General features: G+C 40.6%; 1 protein-coding gene across 1 annotated transcript in view; it reads right to left on the reverse strand.

Moving 5' to 3' along the window:
* VEGFC (vascular endothelial growth factor C) overlaps positions 1-12,518 on the reverse strand; it is an 81,715-nt gene extending 69,197 nt beyond the window's left edge. The window contains 3 exon segments of the mRNA XM_066996177.1: positions 12,054-12,285; positions 12,287-12,410; positions 12,413-12,518. Coding sequence (XP_066852278.1) covers positions 12,054-12,285; positions 12,287-12,410; positions 12,413-12,503 — 447 coding nt within the window. The 5' untranslated portion in view covers positions 12,504-12,518.
* Between the last annotated feature and the right edge of the window lie 13,779 nt (positions 12,519-26,297).

The following is a 26,297-nucleotide window of genomic DNA, read 5'->3' on the forward strand; positions in this document are numbered from 1 at the left end:
AAGAGGCACTTTAATCATACTTGTGTTGGACATGTTATGAAATACTCTCCAATCAAGAGACTTAAAATAAGTGGAATTATTAGGGAAAAGAACAAAACATCATTGTGTTCCTACACACATCCATGGTGTCCCACATCCAGAATACCGCAGGCACTCCTGGCTTTCCCCTCTCCTTGTTCTGCCATCTTACAGAGAATTAGGAAACGTATGAAGTCAGATGATCAAAGGTAAGGAACAGCTTCATTACCAAAACCAGGTTATATAAATGAAGGACTGTTACCCAGGAAAAGAACTACTAAGGAGAGAACTCAGTAAAATCACAAGTGGCATGGACAGAATTGCTCCCTGCTCTGTCTAGGATAAGGACTAGGGAAGATTCATACATAACTCACAAGTGTCAGACTCAAGACAAACTTCTTTCAGTTTCATTGTTGTTTTATACACATATATATATAACATTTATTTATTATATACATATATTTATATATGTATACATATATACAATATATATACATATACATACAATATACATATATTTATATATTTATTATATACATTATATATATATATAAAACATTTATACGTACATATGAACAAGCAGAACAGCCACGCAAAACTAAACTTCTTAATACAAAAAGGTGTTGATGTCAAAAGCCTCTGTGTGGGATAACACACAGGAGAACACACAGGAGAAAAGTCAAGTGAAACATTAGAAAAATACCTCTCCCCATCATTTAAGGGGAAGAAGCCCACAGGCTGCCCTGCTGCCAGCAGTCTGTAAGCATGTAGTGACACTTCCCATTTCTTGTGCTCAGAAGGAGGTTGTCAAGTAGGTCCTGTAATTTGGCAAGGCCTTGGATGGTAAGGGCATAAATAAAAAAAGGAAAGAAAAAGCCCAGCCAAAAAAACAACCTAAGAGGTACTGGAGGGGCCAGCAGAGTGACTGCAGCCAGGTGCATGTTGCCATGGTTGCCCTCTCACTCCAAGAAACATCATGAGTCCAGGACTCTGTGAACATCTCTCTCCACTGCCCCTGCCAATGCCTGCTGTCAAAATTTTCCAGCTTAAGTCCCCAGTTGGCCATGGAACCAGCAGCAAGTACATGCTCATGCACCAGGGCCGCAGACATTCCCGTGAGATCGCTCTGCAGGACACAAAGGAGAAGAAACAAAGCAAACAGCTCATGAACCCGCTGGGCTGTTTCTAGGGAATGACTTGGGGACAAACCAGCTGGATGCTATGCGCAGGGGGGCAGCAGGGCAGCTCACCAGATAGAGGTTAGAAAAGAAATTTTGGGGGATCAGGACTCAGTGGGAAATGTCTTCCTGCAGGAAGAGACGTGCCCATGGCTACAGGTGGAACAAACTGGGGGAGAAGAGGGGAGCATGACAGACTGCTCCTCATCATGTGCCACGCACAAGGTCTCTGACAAGAATGTCGTCGCTCTCCAAGTCATCCCGTGTCACTTCAGCGGGGCTTAGTGGGTGTGCAGCAGGGGCTGCGCAGTGAAGTCACCCACGTTGGATACTATTGAAAAGCGTAAAGGGCTAACCAGGCATTTTGTCTGACCAGGTACAGCCACCGTTCTTCTACTCTTATGTCACTTCAATACTCAAAATACATACACAAGCCAACTAATCATGGAGTAAAGCAGCTACTTAAAGGCTCAGGAGAAAAACACAGATCATCCATCTGTCATAAGAGATGAGGATTTGAAAGTTTCATTAATTTTCTGAAACTGTTAGCTATGCTCAGATATTCAAAGAGTTTCATTACTACAAAGACCTTTTTAATGCTATTAATCCAGATTAATAATGACTGTTCAGAGTTTGCTTAACTCTTTGGTTCTACCTCATCCAATAAAGCAGCCGAATTCTCCCTCCCTTTGAAGAATGTGGTCCCGGCTTCTGAAAATCCTTCCCTGCTACTTCCCTCACCTACTTCCTGCTGCAAGATTGCAGTTCAATATGCTTTTACTGCCTTATCAGTCCTTCCACTGCTATTTGGAAAAAGAAAGTACTCAGAATTCCTCTCCAGGGCTTTACTCTTTTCATTTGTTTCTAGCGATTTGATCACTCACTGACCCAGCCACACAGAGAAGAAAAGAAGCAGGGTTCTCATTAATCTTAAGGATCCTGATCATTCTTCACAGTTGATGATCAGGGCTAAATAGGTAGGCTCTTACTGGGTAAGGAGAAAAAACAACAGAAAAAGCAAGCATTTTTTCCACCCATCACTTTCCACCCCTTTCAGTTGCACAGGCTGCATTTAGTCTTTTTGAGTGCCACGGTCCTGGGAAGGAACTGTATCTGCAAAGACACCACTATATAACCCAATCTGCTATTCGGAGACAGCCTGATCTTCACCTGAGCCCAAACTGTTATCAAACTCACCTTCCCCAGCACAACCACAGCAAATTCCCTCCTAAGCAGGGTCCAAACCATTTCACATGCCCAGCGCTATGGCGTCACTGGCTGAGCAGCAAGTGAGCAGACCTTTCTGAATTGTATGTGCAATAAAGTATGTTCTCATGCCATAGGTACACCTGGGAACACAAGGCAGAAGCCCCAGATTCAGCACCACTAATGGTCCAGCAAGGAGATCCCCTGGGAATTTGATTTTGAGCCTAACTTCTTGGCTTCTGCTGCCTGACAGTTTAGATGAAACCTCTGTGAAAGGATATGAAACTTTAGAAAGGACACAGCCCAACAGTCATGATATGCAGTCATGTCACTGTTAATGTTCTCCTACAAGGTGTGCCCAGCAGCCTGTATGTCATGATTCTTGGTATTTTAAAATGAAACTGACATTTTGTTCCTCTCTAGCCAGCCAGAAACACACCCAAGTGGAAGGACAAAATAATTGCCCATTGCTATCTTTCTTCCTGGAAAAAACACTTCTCCATCTTTACTGAACCTACAGTGATTCAACAATAGCAACCTGCTGATTATTAGCAAGGTTATCTGACTTCTTCCAAATAACAGAATATTCAATACTGAAGATATAAAGAAAATTAAAAAAAAAAAAATCCTTACCAAAAAGAAATATTGAAATGTTAACAAGAGTGCCTTGACATCCATGAATAAAAAAAAAAAAAAGTAAATGGTCATGTTTGTACCACAGCAGCATTCTGCCTGTTATGCAAGATTTGTTGGGGAGCGGATGGGGAGAAGAGGAAGTCATAGGCTCTGCTTTTATTTGGAAACATCTGTCCCTAGGCAAGAGATAAATGTCAGTAAGCCGCTACCTCACAAGCGCATCTCTTACTTTCCTTAGTTAATTACTCTGTCAATCTAACCGTAAATAGGAATTCTACAAAAGGGATACACACTGTCTCTATCAAGAGTCTTGGCACTATTACATTCACAGGCAATGTTTTTTTCTATCAAGTTTATCTGCTGCCAGATACAAACATCCATAACCGGAACAACTGATGTTACATAATTTGCCTTTTCTGCATTAGAAATAAAGAGAAACAGTAGGAGTGGTGTTCTCCAAGTAACAGAGAGACTGGAAGCAAGCAGAGATTTTTGTCATCAGTATTACATCAAATAAACTACCATTTTAGGGATAAGAAAAGCAAATGCCTTTTTTTTTTTTTTTTTGACTTCCAGTGTCATGGTGTCATCTTAGTCTCCAGATTACAGAAAATACAACGCTGCCGCAGTTTGCAATACTTAGCAGATGTTGGTCAAGAAGAGTGACAGATCAAGTCTGTGGTGAGTTCTCAGAGCTCTACAGGCAAGATTTCCAGAGAAATTCTGATTTTTACTTTTAAAACATACCAAAATAATATCCAAGAATTGTGGAAATACTTCTCCTCCCATCCCACCCACAAATGAATAAATGAAAGCAAAGCCGTTCAAGCACATTTCCCCTTAAAGTTTTCTTTGGTTTAGGCTCTCCTTATGTTTTAAGCTATTCAGAAATTTTTCTTTCTCCATGTTAAGTTTCTCTAATATGTATACAGCTCAAAGTGAGAACACCTGGACAAGGCAGTTCCTGGAGTCCAATTTTTAGAGCACTTTTAAGTGCAAATAAGTGTGAAACCAAGTTTGACGAACCCGATCTCCTTCTATGACAAAGTGACACAGTTAGTGGATGAGGGAAAGGCTGTGGATGTGGTCTACCTTGACTTCAGTAAGGCTTTTGATACCGTTTCCCACAACATTCTCCTCAAGAAACTGGCTGCTCGTGGCTTGGAATGGCATACGCTTCATTGGGTTAAAAACTGGCTGGATAGCCGGGCCCAAAGAGTTGTGGTGAAAGGAGTCAAATCCAGTTGGAGGCCGGTCACTAGTGGAGTCCCCCAGGGCTCAGTATTAGGGCCAGTCCTCTTTAATATCTTTATCGATGATCTGGATGAGGGGATTGAGTGCACCCTCAGTAAGTTTGCAGATGACACCAAATTAGGTGCGTGTGTCGATCTGCTCAAGGGTAGGAAGGCTCTGCAGGAGGATCTGGATAGGCTGGACCGATGGGCTGAGGTCAACTGCATGAAGTTCAACAAGGCCAAGTGCCGGGTCCTGTACCTAGGACACAACAACCCCAAGCAGAGCTACAGGCTGGGAGATGAGTGGTTGGAAAGCTGCCTGGCAGAGAAGGACCTGGGAGTATTGGTTGACAGTCGGCTGAATATGAGCCAGCAGTGTGCTCAGGTGGCCAAGAAGGCCAACAGCATCCTGGCCTGCATAAGAAGCAGCGTGGCCAGCAGGTCTAGGGAAGTGATTGTCCCCTTGTACTCGGCCCTGGTGAGGTCGCACCTCGAGTACTGGGTTCAGTTTTGGGCCCCTCACTACAAGAAGGACATGGAGGTGCTCGAGCGAGTCCAGAGAAGGGCAGCGAGGCTGGTGAGGGGTCTGGAGAACAAGTCTTACGAGGAGCGGCTGAGGGAGCTGGGCTTGTTCAGCCTGGAGAAGAGGAGGCTCAGGGGCGACCTTATCGCTCTCTACAGGTACCTTAAAGGAAGCTGTAGAGAGGTGGGGGTTGGTCTATTCTCCCACGTGCCTGGTGACAGGACGAGGGGGAATGGGCTAAAGTTGCGCCAGGGGAGGTTTAGGTTGGATATTAGGAAGAACTTCTTTATTGAAAGGGTTGTTAGGCATTGGAACGGGCTGCCCAGGGAAGTGGTTGAGTCGCCATCCCTGGAGGTCTTTAAGAGACATTTAGATGTTGAACTTAGTGATATGGTTTAGTGGAGGACTTGTTAGTGTTAGGTCAGAGATTGGACTAGGTGATCTTGGAAGTCTCTTCCAACCTAGACGATTCTGTGATTCTGTGAAAAAAGTCCACAGCTCCCAGTCTTGATGCTTATGAGCTCCTTGAGAATGAAAACAGGTTCACAGCATTGTCAGCTTGGGCTGGCTTTGGCTCCCAGGGGGCTCATGAAAGGGAATCTCTGCAAGCTGCCCTCAACCACTTCACCAGCGGGAATCACACAAAATTGGGATTAGAGTCAGTGGAGCAGGAACTTGGATCTCAACATCTGTTGGCAGCACATCTCACACAACCATCAACTTTCTTCACATGGCTGTGTATACGGATACTTGGAGGTAACAAACATTAAGCCACCTATTTGGAAAAGGAGGGAATGGCTCTTGTATCAGAATTACAAAAGCTCTGCCAAAACTAATGTTTGACCTGGAAGTAATACCTCAACTTCTACAATTGCTTTTCCTTGTTTATCTGATGAGAATGTGTTCTTTTCAGCAGACTGCAGAAGTTATTACTAGCTGCATCTCTCTTGGCCAATTTGGAAAACCAAAAACCACACCCATAAAACCCCCAAATCACAAACATGAGTAAGTAGACAGCAGCTAACGTGTGAAGTTTCACTTGGCCAGTTTTTCTCTTGGCTCTAAGTATTGCAACTTGGCTCTAAATAGCGTGATGCGGCAAGTACACTCTAGACAGCTGGAGCAGTCCACCACAAATACATTCTGGTCTGACAAATTCTGCAGTCAAAGAAAGTTGAAGGGCAGCTAGGGACTACTTTTGCTTCTTCTGAATAACCTCTAGTAGGAAATCTACAGTTTTACATCTTTACGAAGTCCTGGAAATTTTCACATGGGGGGGGGGGGGGGGGGGGGGGGCGGTGGCTGTGCTAGGGATCTCCTTTGGAAAAAGACTGAGGAAATTATCAAGCACTACTACTGTGCAAAGAAGTAATCCCCTCTGCTGAATTGTTCTCTCTTCTCTGGCAACTTAGCACAGCTCTTGGATAAGTCAAAGAACGAAAACATTTTATGGTATAAAGGACTTCGCTCTGAATGACACAGGCAGATGACATCTCATTGTTGAAATTACTTATGTCACAACACAGCCACAAGCATGCAAGGGTAACATAGGGGATGCAACATCTGTGACACCAGACACAAACACCACTGCCCCCTGCAGCCATCTGGTGTCTTCCAAGAGTTCTCCAAACTCTTTGCCAATATTTTTTTCCCCCTTACCCAGGACAAAAAGCCTTGCTTTCTTTTATGAGGAACAGGATTTGAAACACTTTCAACACGGTTCAGGGTGACGGCGATATCAGATAATTTGTGTCATTAACTTCCACAGCCAATTTTCATTGAAGTTAACCCCAATCAAGGAACCAAGAATTCCATACAAAAGATAAACTACTACTTCTGTAATACTCAGTAACCACTCCTAGGAAGACAACCCATCCTGTAAGAAGATGACAAAAACAGAAGTCACCCATACCTGGGGAGAACTACAGCCTAGCCAAAATCTACTAACTACTACTATTAGATTTTTTTTCTCCAGTTGTCAGGTGTTTTTTCTTGTGCTTTTTATTTTCCTTCTGAATGAACTGCATTCCTCTTGGTTACTTTGCTAACTGGAGCACCTTACCAAAATACTCATTCACTCCACCAGCAAATAAAGTCTCTAAATATCTGCAAGGAGTTTTAGCCGTCTTAGAAAGATGGCTAAAGAAAATTCAAAAAAAATTACGAAAGAGATAGATTGATTTACAATGATGACAACATAAGAACAGAAGAGTAAATGACTTATGATTTAGCTACTTCATAACTAAATTCTGAAATGCGACAAGGGAGAGAAAATAGAGCAATGCATTATTATTGAGTCATCAGAAAAACTTCTGGTGACATAAACAGAAAACAATTTTTTAATACTATGAAAAAAAAGCTGACAAATTCATATAAAATAAGAATTCAGACAGCCCCTTCATGATTCCTCTAAGCTATCAATGTTTTAAATTAAAACTCTGTTGCAATTTATGCAGCCATTACTGTCTTTGATGCAGATCCTTATATATGCATGGTACTTACACATCACTCAGGTTAAAAATCAGGATGGAAATCCCCTCCTCCCAAAGTACAGCTATTGAATATTTATAATAGTCAATGAAACAATTATACTTATCCCAGTTACTAAACTAAATTCAAGACTTTATAAGATATTTAACTCTTATGCAACTCTGAAGGAGCTTACATCTTTCAAATAACAACCTTACTTGGAATTTCTTATAATTCATTCTACAAACAGCTGTAGCACATTTTTTACATTAAACAAGGATATTAAACTTGATAGGATACCAGTCTGACTTCATATGGATTTCTTTTGTTCCAAGCATTTTGTTTTAATGAATCACTGACCACATTCAAAAAAGCAGCAGCTGAACATGAGGTTCTAGGCAGACTTCCTATTCTGGATGCAGAGTATCAATGGGAGATGGTTATTACCACCACTCTAGCTGCAACAGCAAGAACAGCAAGTCATGGTTTATTTTTTCTAAAATAAGTGAACACACACCCTTGAAGAACATGCAGAAGCTTAAAAGACATTGAACCTAAATGAGCTTAAAAATAATATTTTGAAGGGATGTTTCTGTAAGCCTTCAAATACTGCAGTTAGTTAATCCTCAGGTTTTTTTTAGAGCCTTCAGAAATGCAGTTATTTGTCAGCAGCAATCCTGTGAAATCCCTCACAGACACATAAGTGTGCTTACACAAGATACCCAGGAATGCACGTACTTACACCAAGAACTAGGAAGTGCCACGAGCTCTTGGAGCTTAGTATTGTACTCTCCTCACAGAAAAAGCTAGGCAAAGGTTTAACAATTCCACTTGCAGAAGCTGTACTTAGTCTTCACAATAGGTCCTATTACATTCCTCAGGTTCATCTAGTTGCATTTGATCCAAGTCATGCCTCCCAAAAAGACAGCATCTTTGCATGTTCATCCGAAAAGAGAGTGGCCACTTTCATAAAAAGGAAAGTTGCTGGAGACAAAATAGTAACAGCATTAAAAAAAAAACCTTCTCTCTGCCTACTCATTTTAGCACTAATTGACTACTGGGCATGAGGTTTATGAAAAGTAGCAGTGCTCCAGCAGCATGGAAAATCCAGCCTCATCTCTTACCAGTGTGCGTAGCAAGCATCAAGGCACAGAGTAAGGCATACTTCATAAACTTAGAGCTGGCTATGACACGGTAGATTAGAGATTACACCATCAGGATGTAGGGAAAGGAAGAAATCTCAGAAACTGACAGACTGCTTTCCTCCCACTCCCACATGAATGGTATTTAAATACCATTAGCCATCAACTAGCAGCATGTTATGATTAGGTCAGATTTAAAATATAATTAAGATGATAAAGGTATGTCTCAGCTGAGATAGCATCCAAGATAAAGGGAGCTCATGTAAGGGCACCTATTTTCACGAGGGTGAGAAAAAGAAAAAAAAATCCACAAAATCAAAGCACAAAGACTGTTCTGTATAGCTGTCTGCACAGAGAGGCCCCATTGCCACTTTCAGGGACACACCTAAAAACAGTCAAATAAATTCAAATTTTCAGTTGTTATTCATATTTTAATGCAAAACTAAGAATTCTTGGGTATTTATAGTTTCAAACCTCCTAAACTGATGTGGAACGATCGATCAATACTACTTTTGCATTGCCACATAATCCTAAAAGTTTGACTAGGTAGCAAGACGAAGGTGCGACTTCAAAAAGCCTTCCTAGCTGTGTCACTAGCATTTTTCCCACTATTGTTACCGTGCTACTGTTACCATTATTGTTACCATAATAACCTATTCCTGCTATTGTTACCACACTCCCATTAATTCAGTCTAGGTACATGCCACTGTCACGCCTTCATTTCAGTAACTTCAGAATTTTAGTTCATACCCAAAATGCCCACATAGCCCCTCCAGCTCATTTTTAAGCTTTCAGCAAACAATAAGGTATTATTATTAAGTACACTTTGAGCTCCTGGGTAGACAGCACGTATTTGCTGCACATTGCTGACTCAAAGACATGCCAAAGGCACAAAGCGCTGGGGGCACGGCTGCGTGCCAGGGGGCGAGGTGGCAGAGCCAGCTGCATGAGGTTCTGCACGCTGGAGGAACTCCCTGGCCGTGCAGGAAATCCAAAGGAGATGATTTACGGGCAGGGGTCGCTCCCCATCCACTGATCAGACAGTTCATCTGAGAAGTCTTAATCTGGGCCCTGTAATCTTGCCAAATAATGAGCACTGCCCTATGGCTGAAGGAAAAAAAAAAGGGGGGAGGGGAGAGGAGGCAGTGTTGCACAAGCTTATCAGTGCCCAGTTGCAGCAGAGCATGCCCTTGCAAGAGCTATATATGAAGAAGCGCTACTATTTTTATCTGTAATGCTTCCAAGTTGCTGCACATCTCCAGGAAAAAAAATAATATAACTAATATATAACACTCACCTGCATAAAAACACAATGCTATTTTCTGCCTCTTGTGTTGGAGGACCCTCAACTTCACCCACACTCTAAAAAAACGTTTCTAAGGCTGACCTTCTTAAAATAGGAAGCAAAGAGGAATAAAAAAAGTCATAAAAGAGTCAACCCAAAAGGCTGTATAACCTGCACTTAGGCATCAGTATAAAATGCAGCAGCATGGGGTGGAAAGTTAAACCAGAGGAAGCGTAGTATCTACAAACAGAAGTGATCATGCATTTTTCATTCAAGTTCAGAAAGTTCAAGCAAATGTCTTTTTACTGACAATATAATCATATTTTCCTTGAAACAATTACATAGAGTTTACTTATTTAATCCTTTCTAATTACTTGAGACAGTCATCCCACATTCTCTCGTCACAGCAACAACTATGCACAATACTCACTCACTCCAACAGTTCCATCAGAAGCAACAAACTCCCAGCTAGTGTCTCCCAACGTGACTAAGCCTGCTGGGATGCACAGTCTCTCTCACTCTCTGCTACTCACCAGTAGCCAGGCACAAAAACACTTTTCTGTTAATGTAATTGCTTAACACACGCTATCCCACTCACTTCCCCGTCTCTTGACCTTTCTTCCTTTGGTTTGCTCACGGTTCCCTTCTTTCCAGGGAGTGCTTGCACTTCTGCACAGTGCTCTACAGCGGCAGCTCCGAAAGACTTTGAAGTTTCTTTAAGAAACACAGTGACTGCCTACAACACGTGCATGAAAACACATGGCATCGCTCAGGGGCATTTCTTCACAATCAGCTGTTCGATCTCAGCCACTTCAGTGTGCAAAGCATGAGCCATGCTCCGGTTTTGATTTTTTCTTTCCAGTACAAGATAGTCTGAGGGTTTACACCTCAAGCATCAGTTTCACTCTGTTCACTGGCTTACAGTCAGTCACAGGCTGGAGAGAGTTGAGGTATTTTTACACTTTTTTAAGTTTCACATTTTTTTAAAATAAATAGCCTAAGTGATAAGTGACCAGCTGGCTTTATTTTGTGTTCCTATTTTTTAATACTTAGATTTGAAGAGTACCTAATAAACATTTAAGTAATATGAAAGCTGACAGCATACTAGCATTTAGAACATTAAAATTGATAACATTCATCTGTAATTGAAATATCTGGAGGGAGACTACAGCATATTCAGCAACCTTCTCCATATAGAATATTACTTGAAATGCACGAAGCCTGTTAACAACATATGGTCTGCAACAGTTTGGATATCCAAAATAAGTGTACAGCTAACATGTACACCGTCAAAACTTGACTTCCCATGTAGCTACTGTAAAAACTCCCGCTCAGTAAAACAAACAGCACTGTTACATTACATTTATTTCTTCAACCAGATCAAAACTATTGCTGCAAACCTAGAAAAAAAAGTCAGAATACCAGCTCAGCTTGTAATCCACACACTCCCCCCGCCAAGTGAATAACGAATGAACTGGGTCCTGATTGCTTTCCAAAAGCATGACACAAGTCTTCAAAACAATGAGATGAGGGGAAGAGCTGTTATAAAGCTCAGACTTCAGATGTCTATCTAATAATGTCACATGCTTATACAATCACATTCTATGCATCATTTTTATGCATCAGCATACCAAGAACTGCAAAACCACAATGACTGCTGAGAGGTACTCAAACACTAAGTTACAAAATTTCCTATGCAAATAGAAGTTAAGGCAGCCCTGCAAGTATCTGTGATTGAAACTGGAGGATTTAAGCAGGTCCCAATCCGCACACCTGGGCAAGGTTCAGATTGGTGTGTCACGTCACACCTTCTGTACATGCTGTCACGCAGTACTAAGTCATCCAAAGTGTCAATAGCTCCAAGAGAGACTTTTCGACAAGTGGAAAGTCTCTGTTTCTGCTGTCACCGTCCCCCACGTTTCCCTCGCTGCTCCATCCCTGCGCCCAGCTGCTTCTCGCAACCCTTCCTCCAGCAGCACCGGGCTCTTCACACCTCAGCCCACCGCAGGGAGCCGCCGGCGCTGCCGGGACCCCCCAGCTTTGCCCTCAGCGGAGAAGCCCCGAGCTTTGCCGGCCAAGGGAAAGCTGCGGCTGCCGGGCACGGCCCCATCCCCATGCCCGGGACGCGCGGCCTCTGGGCTGCCCATCAGGTGCTTCGCGTTTCTTTGGGAACGCGGCTGTTCGCTGTGCAGCCTTCTTTTTTTCTCTTTTCCCTCCCTCCTAAAACAACCCTTCCCTTCCTCCCCTTCTCCCAGGACTCTTTTCCTCGCCGGTAGGACTTGCGAGCGGCGCACCCGAAGGGGCTCGGAGCCCGGCGCCCCGACGGGCAAGCTTGGCATCCTCCGCGGGGCACGGCCTTACCTTCGGCTCCCCGGTGTCGGGCTCCTCCTCGTAGTAACCCTGGCCGGACTCGTAGGCGGCGGCGGCGGCCGGCTGCCGGGGTCCCAGGAGCAGGGCGCCGGCAGCGAGGCAGCAGCCGAGGGAGAGCACCTCCAGCAAGTGCATTGTGCTAAGATGGCAGGGCGGGGGGCCGCGGGGCGGGCGAAGGAATGCGGGCAGAGCTGCGGGGCTCCTTCTCGTCCTCTCTCTCCCCACCCCGGCTTTCGCTGTCCTGTCCCCCCCCCCCCCCCCCCCCCCCCCGGCAATATCCAAGACAGTAAAATCCGCGGGATGGAGAAGATGCGGTAGCAGCAGCAGCAGCAGCTCCTAGACGCCTGCAGGGGAGTTCCCAACTTTCCCGGCCGCTTTGCGAATTCTCACCGAAGTTATCCGGAGTTTGCCAGGTAAAAAACCCACCAGGAAACCGGACATCCGAGGCCGCGCTCACTCAGGAGCAGGGGAGGTGGAAAGCGCAGAGAGGAGGAGGAGGGAAGGAAGGAGGGAGGGAGGGAAGGAAGGAGAGCAGCATGGAGCAGCCGCCCACAGCCGGCAGCTCCCCCTTGGCGGCGCGGCCCCTGCGCGCCCTCCCGCGGGGCCCAGCCCGGCCCCGCCCGCCGGGCTCCGCGCGGCTCCGCGCAGCGCTCGTCCGACGCCTGTCAGCGGCGGCGCGGCAGGGGGGTGCGTGGCGCCTGGGGCCGCGCATGGCGAAAGCGCCCTCTGCCTGCACCTCCGGGCGGAGAGAGGGGGCCGGCCTTCCTCCTCCTCCTCCTCCTCCTCCTCTTGCCGCTGCTACTGGTGCGCCGCCTGCCGCCGGCGGCCCCGGAGCGGAGCGCAGAGCGGGAGAGGCGGCCCCGCTCCGCCGGAGAGCGGAGGAGAGGAGGGAGAGCCCCAGGAGATGCGGATGGCCGAGCCCGGCTTGTCTAGCCCCAAGCCTTGAGCCCCCGCCAAAAAGAAAAAAAGAAAAAAAATGCCCGCTCTAGGTCCCAGCCCCGAGGCGGAATCAAAGTTCCCCACTAGCTGCGTTCAGCCCCGAAACCGCTGGATGAAGTTGGTTACAATGCACTCTGAGCCCGTGTGAAGTTTTGCAAGATTTGCCTTTAATCCTAACCAGCTACTTGTTGAGCGGCGTTGGCAGCTCCCTTTGAGAGAGCGTAGCAGACATGCAGCTTTTTTGGCTGGAGAGAAAACATTTGTCAAGTGAAAAACCGAATACCCCACAGAGTATTTCTTACTTATTTGTAGCCTCCCTATCAATGACAGCTCAGAGCCACCTTGGAACAGAAGTGCCACCCCGTTCAGAGCCCTAAGTAAAACAACACGGATGCTGTGCTACAGTGACACTGATCAAAGCTTACAAGAAAATAAAAAGTCAAACGTTAAACCAAAGCAAATTGCACAGTGATAATGAAATAATAGAGAACAGCCTGCCCAAACCTCTGCTATGCAAACGGAAGAAGTTATATTCCCTGTTCTACCATTGCTTGGTGTAAGAGCGTTATTGAAACACATAAATGTTTAAAAAGCTTTTCAAACGGTTCCGCATCCCTCGTAAACATCTTCTGGATACAAGACTGTATGGGAATGTGCTGTGTGGGCAGATCCCGGACTGCCTTGGCTGGCTGCTGGCACCCTGCTCATGTTACACTGCTCCTCTCCTTGGGAGCCCCAGTATGTGACTCTGCAGGTAGCGCCATCCCAGGGCTTACGCATGGGGGGCTCTAGCAGGCCTGTAGGCACCTTCTGGTCTTTATGTCATTCCTTACCCTTCTCAAAATGGCATTTTGCAGCTTGCTGCTGCACAAAGGAATTGTTTTGATGCTAGGAAGCAATCACTTCACTTGCAGTCAGAAGGAAATCTTGAGTTTGGATAGAGAGATGTTTTAAAACAGTTTTCATAGTTACTACAAAGTTATTGAAGCACTAACAATTTAATATCTCCAGGACACAGTGAAGCAATGAATAGATGACAGTGGTAGAAGTTGAGTAAAGCCCTATGAAGATACCAAATAGTATAAGTAATTTACAAAGCCTGTTGTTCTTCAATAGACCCTTACAGTGCTACAGATCAAAGCACAGGATTAAAGCCAGTAAGCATACTCCAGCGTGCAAAACCCATCTAAACAGAAACACAGCATTACTTGGTTGAGTTTTAAACACTCCAAAGTCTCTCAGAAACATCCTATTGCTGCAGAAAATGACAAAATCATGCACAGATATTTCAATGGAGTGTCATGCAAGGAGCATCTCTTCATTGCTAAATCACAAGAAATGGAACATAATGCTTATGCTATGCTACCACTACATCAGCTGGCTTCCTCATCTATTTTCCCACTTCACCAGCACTCTTACTCTGTCCCCTTTTCCCTTGATTCACAGAACATCCTTCATGGCATGAAATACTTTTACACAAGAGAGCATTTCCACCAACTGCTCTGTGTAGCGAGTTTAAGCTGCCATGATGGAAAGCTTGTAATCACAGTCACATAACACCTCAAGTCACAGTCTAAGCTTAAGGGTTCTAAAATAAAAGTATCATAAATTTCAACTATCTTTGGTTTACAAGTAAATGCATACTACATTGGCTTGGAGTCATTTTACAGATTTCTGTCAATTCAGGACGTATTTCTTTCAGCCCCCTAAAAGATGGGATAATTTAAAGGTTTGCTGATTTAAAGTCTTCTCCCCTTTCCCCAATCAGCTAGTGATAGATATCCTTCCTCTTATTTTCAAATTACAATGCAGAGTTTATTTAATCATTTTCAGTTATATGAAAATATCCTTGCAAGGCCTACAGGACAATTTAATTAATTTTAAGCAGTTCTTAATAGTCTTGGCAGTGAACTGACCTTATAAACACAAATGACTAAAGAGATATCTCCAGTAGTGTAGAAATATAGTTCTAGCTCTTGCCATGTTATGCTTTAACAGTGGTAATAGCTACTATTGGCAAAGAAAGGAAATTTTTCATGTCAGGTATAAAATTCCTTCAAATGAATTCTCTTGGTCTTGTTTTAAAATTGCTTTAAAATATATCCAGGCCTCATTCTGATGCTGAAGTTGGTGTAACATATATCTATGAAACACATTCTTCTACAGTATCTAGACGTACCTGTTAACACTCCTCTCCAATATATTTGGCAGATATATTTCCATACTTGCTTTCATACTGCTAATGAATGGAGATAGCAAAGTCAGAGATGAACCACCGTAGGAAATGTGAGCCAAGAATGGGGAACAGAAAAGTGTCAATAGCAGCAACAAAAATCAGTAGCATGCTGTTGTAATTTAGTCTGTTTGCTTACTATAGAGTTTGCTTATTTTAGATCCTTCAGGACTGAAAAACAAGCTGTTGAATGTTTTCCTTTCACAGAATGTCATTTCCATTCTCCTTATACTTAAAGCCTTGCATTTGGTTTGAATCAATCTCTCTTGCGCTCTGTTCTTAGATAGACAGAAACATACCTGGGAGTTAAAACAGCAGGTTTGCTTTTGTTTCAACACACACATATTTACTGGTGAGTTTTGGTGGAATCTGTATTTAATGTAAATCTCAAAGACAGAGATATTTTTCCCAAGCTCAGCAACTTGAAGTGCTATTATGGAGTAATTCGAAAGAATGAAGGTGCAGTTGTAAACTTAGTCCTTAATTCCCCTACAGATATGACTCTCCCGTTGTTCCTCCAGTGCTCAAAAGTATGGAAGAAAAAATTGGATGTTAATTAGTACCTTAACTAGCAAAGTCCTATGTAAAATACTGTAAATAAGCCTAACGTATGAGGGGGGAGGGAGGGGAGAAGGCACTTAGGGTTCAGCATCAAACTATCAGAACAGCTGATCAGTAATGAATTTTCTGACAATTGAATCTTTCAGCCCCAAGTCTTATTACACATTTCTTATCCTATTACTTATCTACTGTGTGTAACTAGTTCTATGCAAGGAAACATTTAGCTACTGAAAGAGACAATGCAGTGGATTTCAGGCTGTAGTCCACTTCTCTGCCACAAATCCTCTTGTTTATATAAAACATATGATTTACTGAAAACATTTTGGAGTACTGAAATTTCATTGTTTGTGTGCATAATGGCCTTCCTCATTCCTCACAAGCAGATTTAAAGAAATAATTTGTACAGGCCCTCAATTAGTATTTCCTTATACGATCCTAGAAAAGGATTTAAAGAGTGGGGGCTTAAAGATCACGAGAAGTAACCGAAATCTTTCCTTGACTTTAATCAGGCATCCTTACTGTACAACTTAACCCATGGGGTACTGTTCTACACAAAACCCCCAACTAGGGACTCTGAAATGTAACTTTAACCAGAAATATTGACAGGATGAATAGCTTTAATTTAATGAGAGATGGCACATCTGCAAAGTCATTTTCTGTGATGCTTTGCTTGGCCTAGTGCTTTTCATTTTCTGGATTTTTATTTTATTATTTCTGGTATTTTTTATTTATTTAATCATTGTCATCATCTGGAAATGTCTCTTTCTTTTGGTATAAGTGTTCATCCCTCTTGAAAATTAACTGACAAGACAGGAATATTTTATCTTCAGCCCTTTGAACACTTGTTGATATTCATGGATTACAGGATTATTAGGATTTCTTTGTTCTCAGGGATCCTCTTTCTAAACTCTTAAAATCAAGACTATTGGCATTTAACATTAGAATTTCTTTATGCTATTGACTGGCCATCTGCAATAGCATAAAACCCTATCAAACCTGGCCATATTAAGGGGATGTTATGATGCAAAAAGGTGCAGCACAAGGCAGCATCTCAAGGAAAGGAAAGTGTTTGAATTCCCCGAGCCAAGTTACATATCTTGGAAGTTGCTCTCAATTAGAATGGAAAAGGCCCTCACATGCATTTTATTCAGCCATCTTACATTAGAATCTCTCTCTTTACCACAGTGTCTCTTTGCTCTTGTGTTTAAGGTCTTACACATGAGCAGGCATGCAGAGAACATCAACTTCCTGTAAATTAATCTCTCCATGTAGTGATGTTGTTTGTAGTTGTAATCTCTGGCTATAAACAATAAAATGACAGATTGTAAGCTTATGTTACCTCTTAGCTGAAAGCTGTGCATAAACTAAATTGTGTATAACTTAAGCCACGTCACTATATAAATAAAATTAGATTCAACAAAACATATTAGGACTCAACACCATATGACCACTACACACACAAACTCTTGCAATGTTACAAACATTCCAGCAGTAGCCTTCCAACTGACAACCTAATAAGACAATTCCCCCCTTTTTCTATAGTTGTTAAAACAATGCCACAACTAATTATTTCTGTAAAGAGATGCAGTTTCCATTAACTGTTTCTCCACTAGAATATCTTCTGCTGCATTCTCCACTTTTTTATTCATCGCTTAAAGCCTTCTGTTCAATATTTTGGCAGTTCTGGGAGTTAAGAATATGATGAACCCTTCAACTACAAATTGCTGAAGTATTCAGTCTTTCACCAAAAAAAATTATCAAGCAGTATCGAGATGAATTCATTTCCAAGCTCAGAACAGTGCAATGTGTTCTTATTTGTTATGATCTACATTTTTTCCTTATTATTTAATAGGTTCCTTACCAAAGTTAATTCTTCTCTTACCCTTTTTATAAAAGCCTTTTATGTATTTGAACATTTCCTCTCTCTCTACTAAGCCATCTTGTTTTAGGCAAAATAATATCAGTTTTTCCAAAATTTCTGCACAGATTTTCATTTTTTGAAGTTCTACTCATCCTTATAATTGTCCTTGGAATACTCTTTAATTGATCCAGACATCATTTGAAAGATGATGCCCAACACTGGAAAAGGGTACTTCAAAACTCTCCTGTACTGAGCAAAACAAAGTGATGATAATAATACAGTAATAAAACATTCTTCTGCCTATACGTTCCTATATGGTACTTGCATATTTGGCAGATTCATATTCAGGTTGTTGTCAGATGGAGCTTCTGGATTTTTCTTTTTTTCCCTTTTTTTTTTTGAGGAATTTCTACCCAGCTAGATGTTCCCTTTCCTGCAGTTGTAGATCTGACTCTTTCAAAGCAAGTGGAGCATTCACATTTCCCAACAGAATGGTGTCCATTATCTCCCATTTCTTCCAGCCATTTCTTGACTTTATGAAAATGATTTCCAATTTTAAGCCTACCTGTCTGTGCCGTTCCTGCTAGCTAGATCTTTTCTGTAAATATAACAAACTAATAGTATATTCCACCTATGTCGCCCTTCATTCCTTAGGGTCAGTAATAGCATTGTTAGCGATATATTGCAAGGTTTGGCTGAAGTTCTAAAATTTCCTTTTCAGGTACTGGTTCAGACTTCGGATTTTACTTCAGCCCATCTTACTGATTCAGAAGTGTGAAACACAGAACAGGAGACATGCAGATCCAAGACTCTTGCTTCTTCATTTTTCACGAGGAAAATAGTTGAAAGTAGTTAGAGATTAGTTTAAAAATGATGAAAGGGAGGTTTGTGGGGGTTCTGTTTTGGTTTGCTGTGTTTTTTTTTTTTCTTTACTTTTTTTTTTGGAGGGGGGGGGGTGGAGGGGTGGCGGAGATGTGTGTTTTTTGTTTGAAACACCAGGTAGAAAGTTCTGAAATTTGATACTGTGAGAAGCTGTGTAGGCACACACAATCACAAAGGTTAAAAAGATCAGAAAAAATAATGGAAATCAGGACAATAAATAGGTACTAAGAATAAGTAAATAAATAAATAAATAAATAATGTAGGAGTGGAAGACTACCACCATGCATCCCTAATTCAGTGGATGAAGATGCTGGAAGAATATGAGGGAAGTGGACTGCAGAAAGCAGACAGTCTTGTGTGCTCTCCCTAAATAACATTTCCAATTGCAACTGTTGGAGACAGAAAACTAGATAGACCGTCTAGACAGACAATTTTTCTGAGCCAATAGGGCATTTCTTATATTTTGAGGGAAACTGAATCAATTCCTCATTGATTCAGGTCCAAACCACAAAGTAAATTTGTTCTTGTCTTTCAGTCTCATGTTCAGACCACGTACACTTAGTCATAACAAAAACACTTATTTTTACACATCAGTATTGCAGCAGAAGTCAGTCCAACAGATAGGGTTGGAAGCAAGTGCACAGGAAATCCAATCTGTAACATATTCTTTATAATCCAAAATGAAATTAATAACAAGTGCTATTGCCATCACAATGAAAAATAGATTTTATCATTCCATCTTAAAAAGAAATATATATATACACACACACCATTTTTGATGAGGAAGTTACCATTACTAATAGTTTGAATTGGCCCCATGCTTAACTTGGTCACTATGAAGGTTTTGTTCTCTGCTAAACAATTGCTTAATAAAAAACATAACATGTTTCTTTCAAAAAGCTGTGTTTTGTACTGAATCAAGAGTGTTATTGTTGCTATCAGACCTAAGGATATATTCTGGGCTCAAGACCAGAGGATGAGGATCCACCATGTGTGAGAACTCAAAATTAAGTCCCCAACCTTTTAATTTTCCAAAATCTACTAAAAAAATAAAATAAAACAAACGTGATGACAAAGAATTAAAGAACAAAGGTGCATTGATATGCAGATTGCATCAGAGGCCACAAACAATTCCCTCCTTCACCATCTAGTCAGGAAATTTTGTCTTCCTAATCACACAACATTAACACTGAGCGATACAGATCCTAATTCCCTGCAATATGGCAAAAGCTGTGCTAATTTCACCCCTCATCATTAATTAACTTATTTAATGTGAGACATTGTTAGACCAGTTCTCAACTGTTTCTGCACAGCCTGTTAATATCTTTGCGATCTTTTCCAACCATAACGATTCTTTGATTCCTTTAGCCTCTTGTTGACTTTCAATACTTGAGGCTAGACGAAGCAGCTGATGCATATAACATGGAACCAGCTCACTACTGAGCAAAGCAGTCTTCAGTACAGGACATCCATCGTCCTTCTGCTTGCTTATCTCTTTGTAACCTGAATTTAAGCAGCTACTACTGATCTAAAAAGCGGGTAGCATGCTGGGCCTAATCTATTTTAAAAATTCCTATCCCATCACAAACCTACAGCTATACTCCACAGGGCCACTTCAACTAATCTGTCCCAGCATAAAACTCTTGAGTGCAAAGGGTAGAGCAACAGACCATTTTCAGTAGCAGGTTCCAGCTGTGGAACTCAACCTAATCTTCTCTATTGATAATGAATATAAGCCTGAGTGTATTCAAAACTCAAAACAACTCCAGCCTCTTAGTAAGACTCCCTGCAGTGATGGCATCTTCCCAGGGCAACCAGGCGATGCGGAAGGAGGAGGTAAAAAGAACGGGTAGATATATGTATTAAAAAAAATAAATGTGCAGATATTCTATATAAGAGGATAGGTTCCAAAATATAAATTATTATATTAAAATAATTTTCAGAGATGTACAGAATTCACTTTAAAAAATAAAAAAAACCACTCTGAATGATCAGAAGAGCCTGCTTAGTCATCACTGGTTTTAGAGCCAGATTTTATTTTTCCTCCCTAATAACACCAGAAGGTTAGTCATAATTGTGTTCCTGTCCATTTGTATAACTTACAGGGCCACTCATAGCTACCTCACCTAAACAGGATAGAGAAAAGCCCTGCTCATACATCCATCTCATTTTTCTTCACCACTGAAGCAATAAGTGGTCAGGGAATGTGGTCATGGCTTCTGAGCTGCCTCAGCTGCAGGGTTATGGAGAAGGTCAGACTGTCAGTGAGCCTGGTCCCTAACTACATGCTGCTGCTGCCAGCTACAAAAGCAGCTACTCAAGAGATGATATGAGCTACACCATAGTTTTAAAAATCTTTTTAGGCTAATGAGGGAGCGCACACAGAGGGAGCGCACACAGAGGGCCATACCACACACTTTTTGCTCTCAGGTTACTCCTAGTAAATCACTCTGCTTTTATAAATACAGTAGACGTTTTCTGGTGGATCTTTGGAGTCTTAATATTCTAGTTGGCAAAGTTATATAGAAGTTAAAGTAGTCCAAAAGCACATTTGTTTCCACACAATTCTGAGATGAGTATTGTTCACCTGATTGCCTAACATCTATAGTCTACAGGTTTTGCACCAAAATGTTCAAAAGCAGTCAGTGGGGATTAGGAGCAGCTCTTAATTGTAATTATATCATTTTAAATTGTAATAGGCTTCTTTCAAATCATATCTAATTTTTAAAAGTGATTTTCCTTATCCAAGCATGTTGACTATCTGAAAAGGATAAGATTCTTTCCCACTCAGTTGGGAAAGAGATGTATTCATATATTGATATTAACAGCAAGTCTGTACACGTACACAGGAGGTCTTGAAAATTTAAGTTTTAAAAATACAGAGGAAAAGCATGTTCTCTTCCCCTCCCCCCAGTCAGAACTAGACGTCACACTATAGCAGCTGAGGTGTTTTTTTTTTTTTCATATTTATTGTGTGACATGTTTAGTTTAACTGTAGCAGATGCCTCATTAAGTAATAATTCTCAGTGCCAGCAGGAATAAAACAACTTCTTGAATTCAATCTATTTGCAGTCAAGTTGAAAAAGAGATGGGACAAAACTCTGTGAGTTTTCAAAAGGTTACCCTAAATATACAATATCAAAGCTGATAATTAAGAAGGCTCATTTCAGTCAGCTTCATGTTTGCACAGCACTGGGAGTAATTATAACAGTACTCATTCATTCAGGTTGGCTTGAACACTTGACCTTATAAGCAAACTCCTTTCTTCTACCCCCCCCCCCAACCCCAAGATGCAAAGCTAAACCATTTGATTTTAACAAAAAATACGTCAAGCTGACATTTTGATGCATATTTAACACTTTATTTCACTAAAAAGATAAATTAAAAAAAAAAAAGATATTTTCTAACATTTCTGCAAATATTAAAAAAAAAAGTTTTTGTTTGCTTGAGCTTTTCTTCAGTTCATCAGTTGAACTGTACAATACACAGAGGTCCCCAAATTCATGCAAATGCCAGTATGCCTCCAGGGCACCATTGCCTTATTCCACATTCCTCTTACATCACGCCAGCATTCACTAACTCACACAGGGCCAAAGAATGTGAAATCCAAAAGCAGAATTACAATTGTTCTCAACAGTAGTCATGTGTGGGCACATTTTCAACAAAACTAACCACACCTGGGAAAAGTAAAACACAGGGAAGAGGATCCTACCTCTCTGCTGTCATTTCAGAGTTAAGGTTCTAGCCTAAAGCCAAATGTCTGGTCAATGAAGAGCAATAGGCCCTTTCCAGAGGGGAACTCATTATCCCTTTCTTTGGCATTTATTTTAGGACGTGCTAAAATTTATTCGTTCTCAGTTAGTAGTAAGAGGGTGAGGGGTGGCATAACTTACACTATATACCTAACTTTGAGATACCTAAAGTTACAGAAGAGAAGTCTCACATGGAGAATCTGCATCCTGTCCTTGGGAAGCCCCCACATTATAAGGGGAAGTCAAAGAAATATATGGAGGAAAGGTGGGCAGGAATATAATTAAGGCACATAATTAAATCCATGGAATCAGTCTCTAAGTTGGTAATTTGATTTTCAAAATGGAGCAAAGGTAATAATGGCATATTTGATCAAATAGGAATGTTTCTCAACTGATTGACTTCAAGCCTTCATTTTAGAGTTATTTCTTGTTCATTCTTTTTTAGCTAAGAGTTTACTGAACAACATCAAAAAAAGAAAGGGATGACAGATCTCATGATTTTTGGACATGTCTGAAGAGAAGTTCTTATTGCAAACAGAACATGCCTACCTATGGATGAAGAAATTCTACAATTATCCATGCTAAGTTTCTTGTGCAATAAATGCAAACCGCTCAACTGAATAACAGAGAAGAAAGAGAGAGCCAACTGAGATATAACTTCCATGTGAGAGATTTGTTCCTCCAAGGCATTGTACTTTTAATCTCCATTTAGGACGCTGAATTTCTGTTACAAAATTATGAACAGACAATAATTCTACTGAAGACATTCTGTTCTCCTGAATTTAGTTGGTCTGACACAAAATAAATTCCACAGCTGTGCTAATATTTCTTTTCATTCCCTTTTAAATTATACCATGTATATGGCCTTAATCATTACACAATTAAGTAATGAGAAGCACATAACTTTCTTTTTACATCCACTACAGAGGCTTATACTCGATTTTTATTAGAACAAGGAAGAGATTGTTATTTACTTTTTTTTTTTTTTTCCACCTATATGAGGTAGTAATTCTAGAAGGTCACAGACTATAATTACATTACGGCATTCATTATGTATTCTTACTTCAAAGAAGCAAAAAGTTGCGTGAAGTAACATATACTATTAATCACAGAGATTTGAGTCTATCTAATCTTTCTCGAGAATTTTGGCTGGAAAGCTATTATAACGTCGGATACTATTAGTGAAGCCTTAGCTACTCAATACATGCAGCAGAAGTTCTTGCATGAGAATTGACTCAACAGAGCTAGGAGACAATAAAAGGGCAGCAGGGCCTGTGGCCTCTGCTCTCCAATTCAGTAAAATGAAGAAAAAGTGAATTCACTAGGAGCTGTCAGCTCTGAAACATCTCAGTTCAACATGATTTCACCAAAGATCAAATGGAAAAGGCTAATCTTGTTTTCTAGACACTTAAATCCCATTTTCCCAAGCAGATTTACCCCCTGGCTCGTCCAAAAAGTGTCAAACAGAATATCTTATTCCAAGTGTTGTTTTCTTTTTTTTTTTTCCTCCTTTTTCTTTAATACAACAGGCACAATAGCACTGAATACATCAGTGTCACAGTTATGGTTTCCAAAGATTAGACACAATGTCATAATGCATCTACAGGAAGTAGAAAATATGTCACTAATACGTGTACAGTACATTCATACTTCATGAAATTATTTGTTTACACTTACATGTCAGAAATTTTCAACTTGATATCCTCACAGACTTCTAATCATCCAGCAGAAGTAGAAAGCAACAAACCTTTATTAGATCTTCTAGGGCCTAAAAGTTTTTTGGCTTACGTTCAAGATTGACAGGAGTGCAGTTTTATTAATATTTGGAGAGTATTTTGTACATGAAAGACATCCTGCTGCTCAGTCATACACACGCTACTAGAATACGTAACATCGAATTAATGAAACATGTAGCCATGTGTTTTGGTAACTGGCACTTACTAAAATGTTGCTTAACCCACAGGGGTGGGGAGGGAAAAAAACAAACAAACAGACAAAAAAAACACCACCCTGCACACTATTTATAATATATAAATTTAAATCCGATTTAAAATTAAGAGATTTAAACAAATATCTGTTTTCCCTTTGACATCTGATATTTACCTAGGAAAGATCTGTTTTGTTCTGGTTTAAAATTTGCTTTCTCCACTTCCCCAGTTCTCTCCATGCCATGGTTTCCCTTCAGTGAGGCTTTGATTTGTGTTCAAAGACCAAAGTGTTAAAATGAAATATGAATCAATTTTATACTTAAGTAGTAAAAACACTTACCAAGTTTTATCTGTGAATTTGATTCCGATCAGTGTTATGGTTTAGAATCCTGTTTTCATTATTGCTTAGGAAGAAAAAAGAAAAAAAAAAAAAAAAAGGTTTTCCAATACTATTGCTAGTAAAAGCCAGTTTACCTAACAATAATATTAACAGTTTTCTACTATCCTCGCTGAGAAATTTAATTCCTCAGAACACTAGGCAGAACACTATATGAAGAAATCTATAGATTTCCAAATACCTTGGTCTTGGCAAGACAAAATTGACAGCATTTTGTGTTGCAAAAACAATCTCTGATTCTCCATCAAGTTCAGTCCTGTATTGGAAGCAAGGGAAGTGTTCCTCTTTTAGCTTGGCATACTCAGCTACATAACTTTCTATTTCTTCATTCTATAGAAATGAAAATGTAATTTAAGGACAAGATGAGGCTTACAGTAAGCTGATTCTATCATGACAAAAGTGTTTTCTTCCCTATTTAAAAAATACTATTTATTTAGAATAGAACAATGAAAGAAAAGATTCTAGGCACGTAATGCCATTCTAAGAAACAGCTCTCACAGAAATATTCATCTTAAACTATGGTAGGTGCATGCATTCAGGAAGCAAGGACAAGGTTAAAATGGTTCATTTCCCTCTGTTAAAGCAGGACTTTCCCCCACCCCAACACAATGGCTGATGGAGGAGGGAAACAACATGATATACGACTCTAAGCTTCTGGATATACTTATACTTCATTACTGATATAAAGAAAATCAAAGGAACAAAATTCTTCCTCCCCCAAATAAAATAAGTAGCATGGTACTTTATCTCGCAACATTGAAGAAGAAGAACAGTAATAAGCAAACAGTTTATAATACAGGAAAGTGGCTCCAAAACCGCAAGTTTTCTCTTCAGATACCCAACACTTCCTATACTACTACTTTTTCTTTTCCCCTTTTCAAAGAGGAATTAATAAATTTCTTTTAACTTATTATGCACTTGTTAAAATGCTAAGTAAGGGTAGTATTGTAGTGTTTCCAAAGCCATAAAACTTCATCAGATGCAGTGAAACCATACAAGCCTCTGTATTTCTCGAGCAATACAGTGACAAATGACTATCAGAAACCAGCAGCAAGCCGCTACAGAACAGAAACCTGAAACCAAAACCACATATTACGAAGTTTCTTTTACTTAGTATCACGTAAAATGTAATTTTTATTTGAAACTTCGTCTCTTGTATAATCTGGTCCTATTTTCTAAGGTCACAAAAAATTGCCTCTTATTTCTATCAATAGAAATAAGGTATTGAAATAGTAGGTACTGTTACATGACAAAGCATGTAATAAATATGAATTGAAAAGGAGAAGTCTTATTTTCAGAGGTAATGGACTGTCCACAAGCTTAAGGCTCCCAAGCTTAAGGTCCAGGAGTTTTTAAGATAGTGCACTTAGTTGTAACATTGTACATTAAGCCATTCTAATGAAATTAATTTGATTAGACAGAGGAAAAATGTGAAGTGCATAGTTCAGTGCTGTCAAAATTTAATCCTACAACTGGGAAATGTTTTGTGTGGATTCTTAAAAGAAATTCTCTGAAATGAATTGGGATTCTGTACAGAAACTTTCTTGCTCTGAAAAGTAGGAAAAATAAAAGGAAAAAAGAATTAGGGCAGAATAAAATAAGAGAATTAGAAAGCTAGTAAGAAAAATGATTAATAAAGTAATCTCAGTTAAGACAAAAATAATTAAAAAAACAGCATATGA

Source organism: Anser cygnoides, chromosome 4 (assembly GCF_040182565.1).
Source record: "Anser cygnoides isolate HZ-2024a breed goose chromosome 4, Taihu_goose_T2T_genome, whole genome shotgun sequence".
NCBI lineage: Eukaryota > Metazoa > Chordata > Aves > Anseriformes > Anatidae > Anser > Anser cygnoides.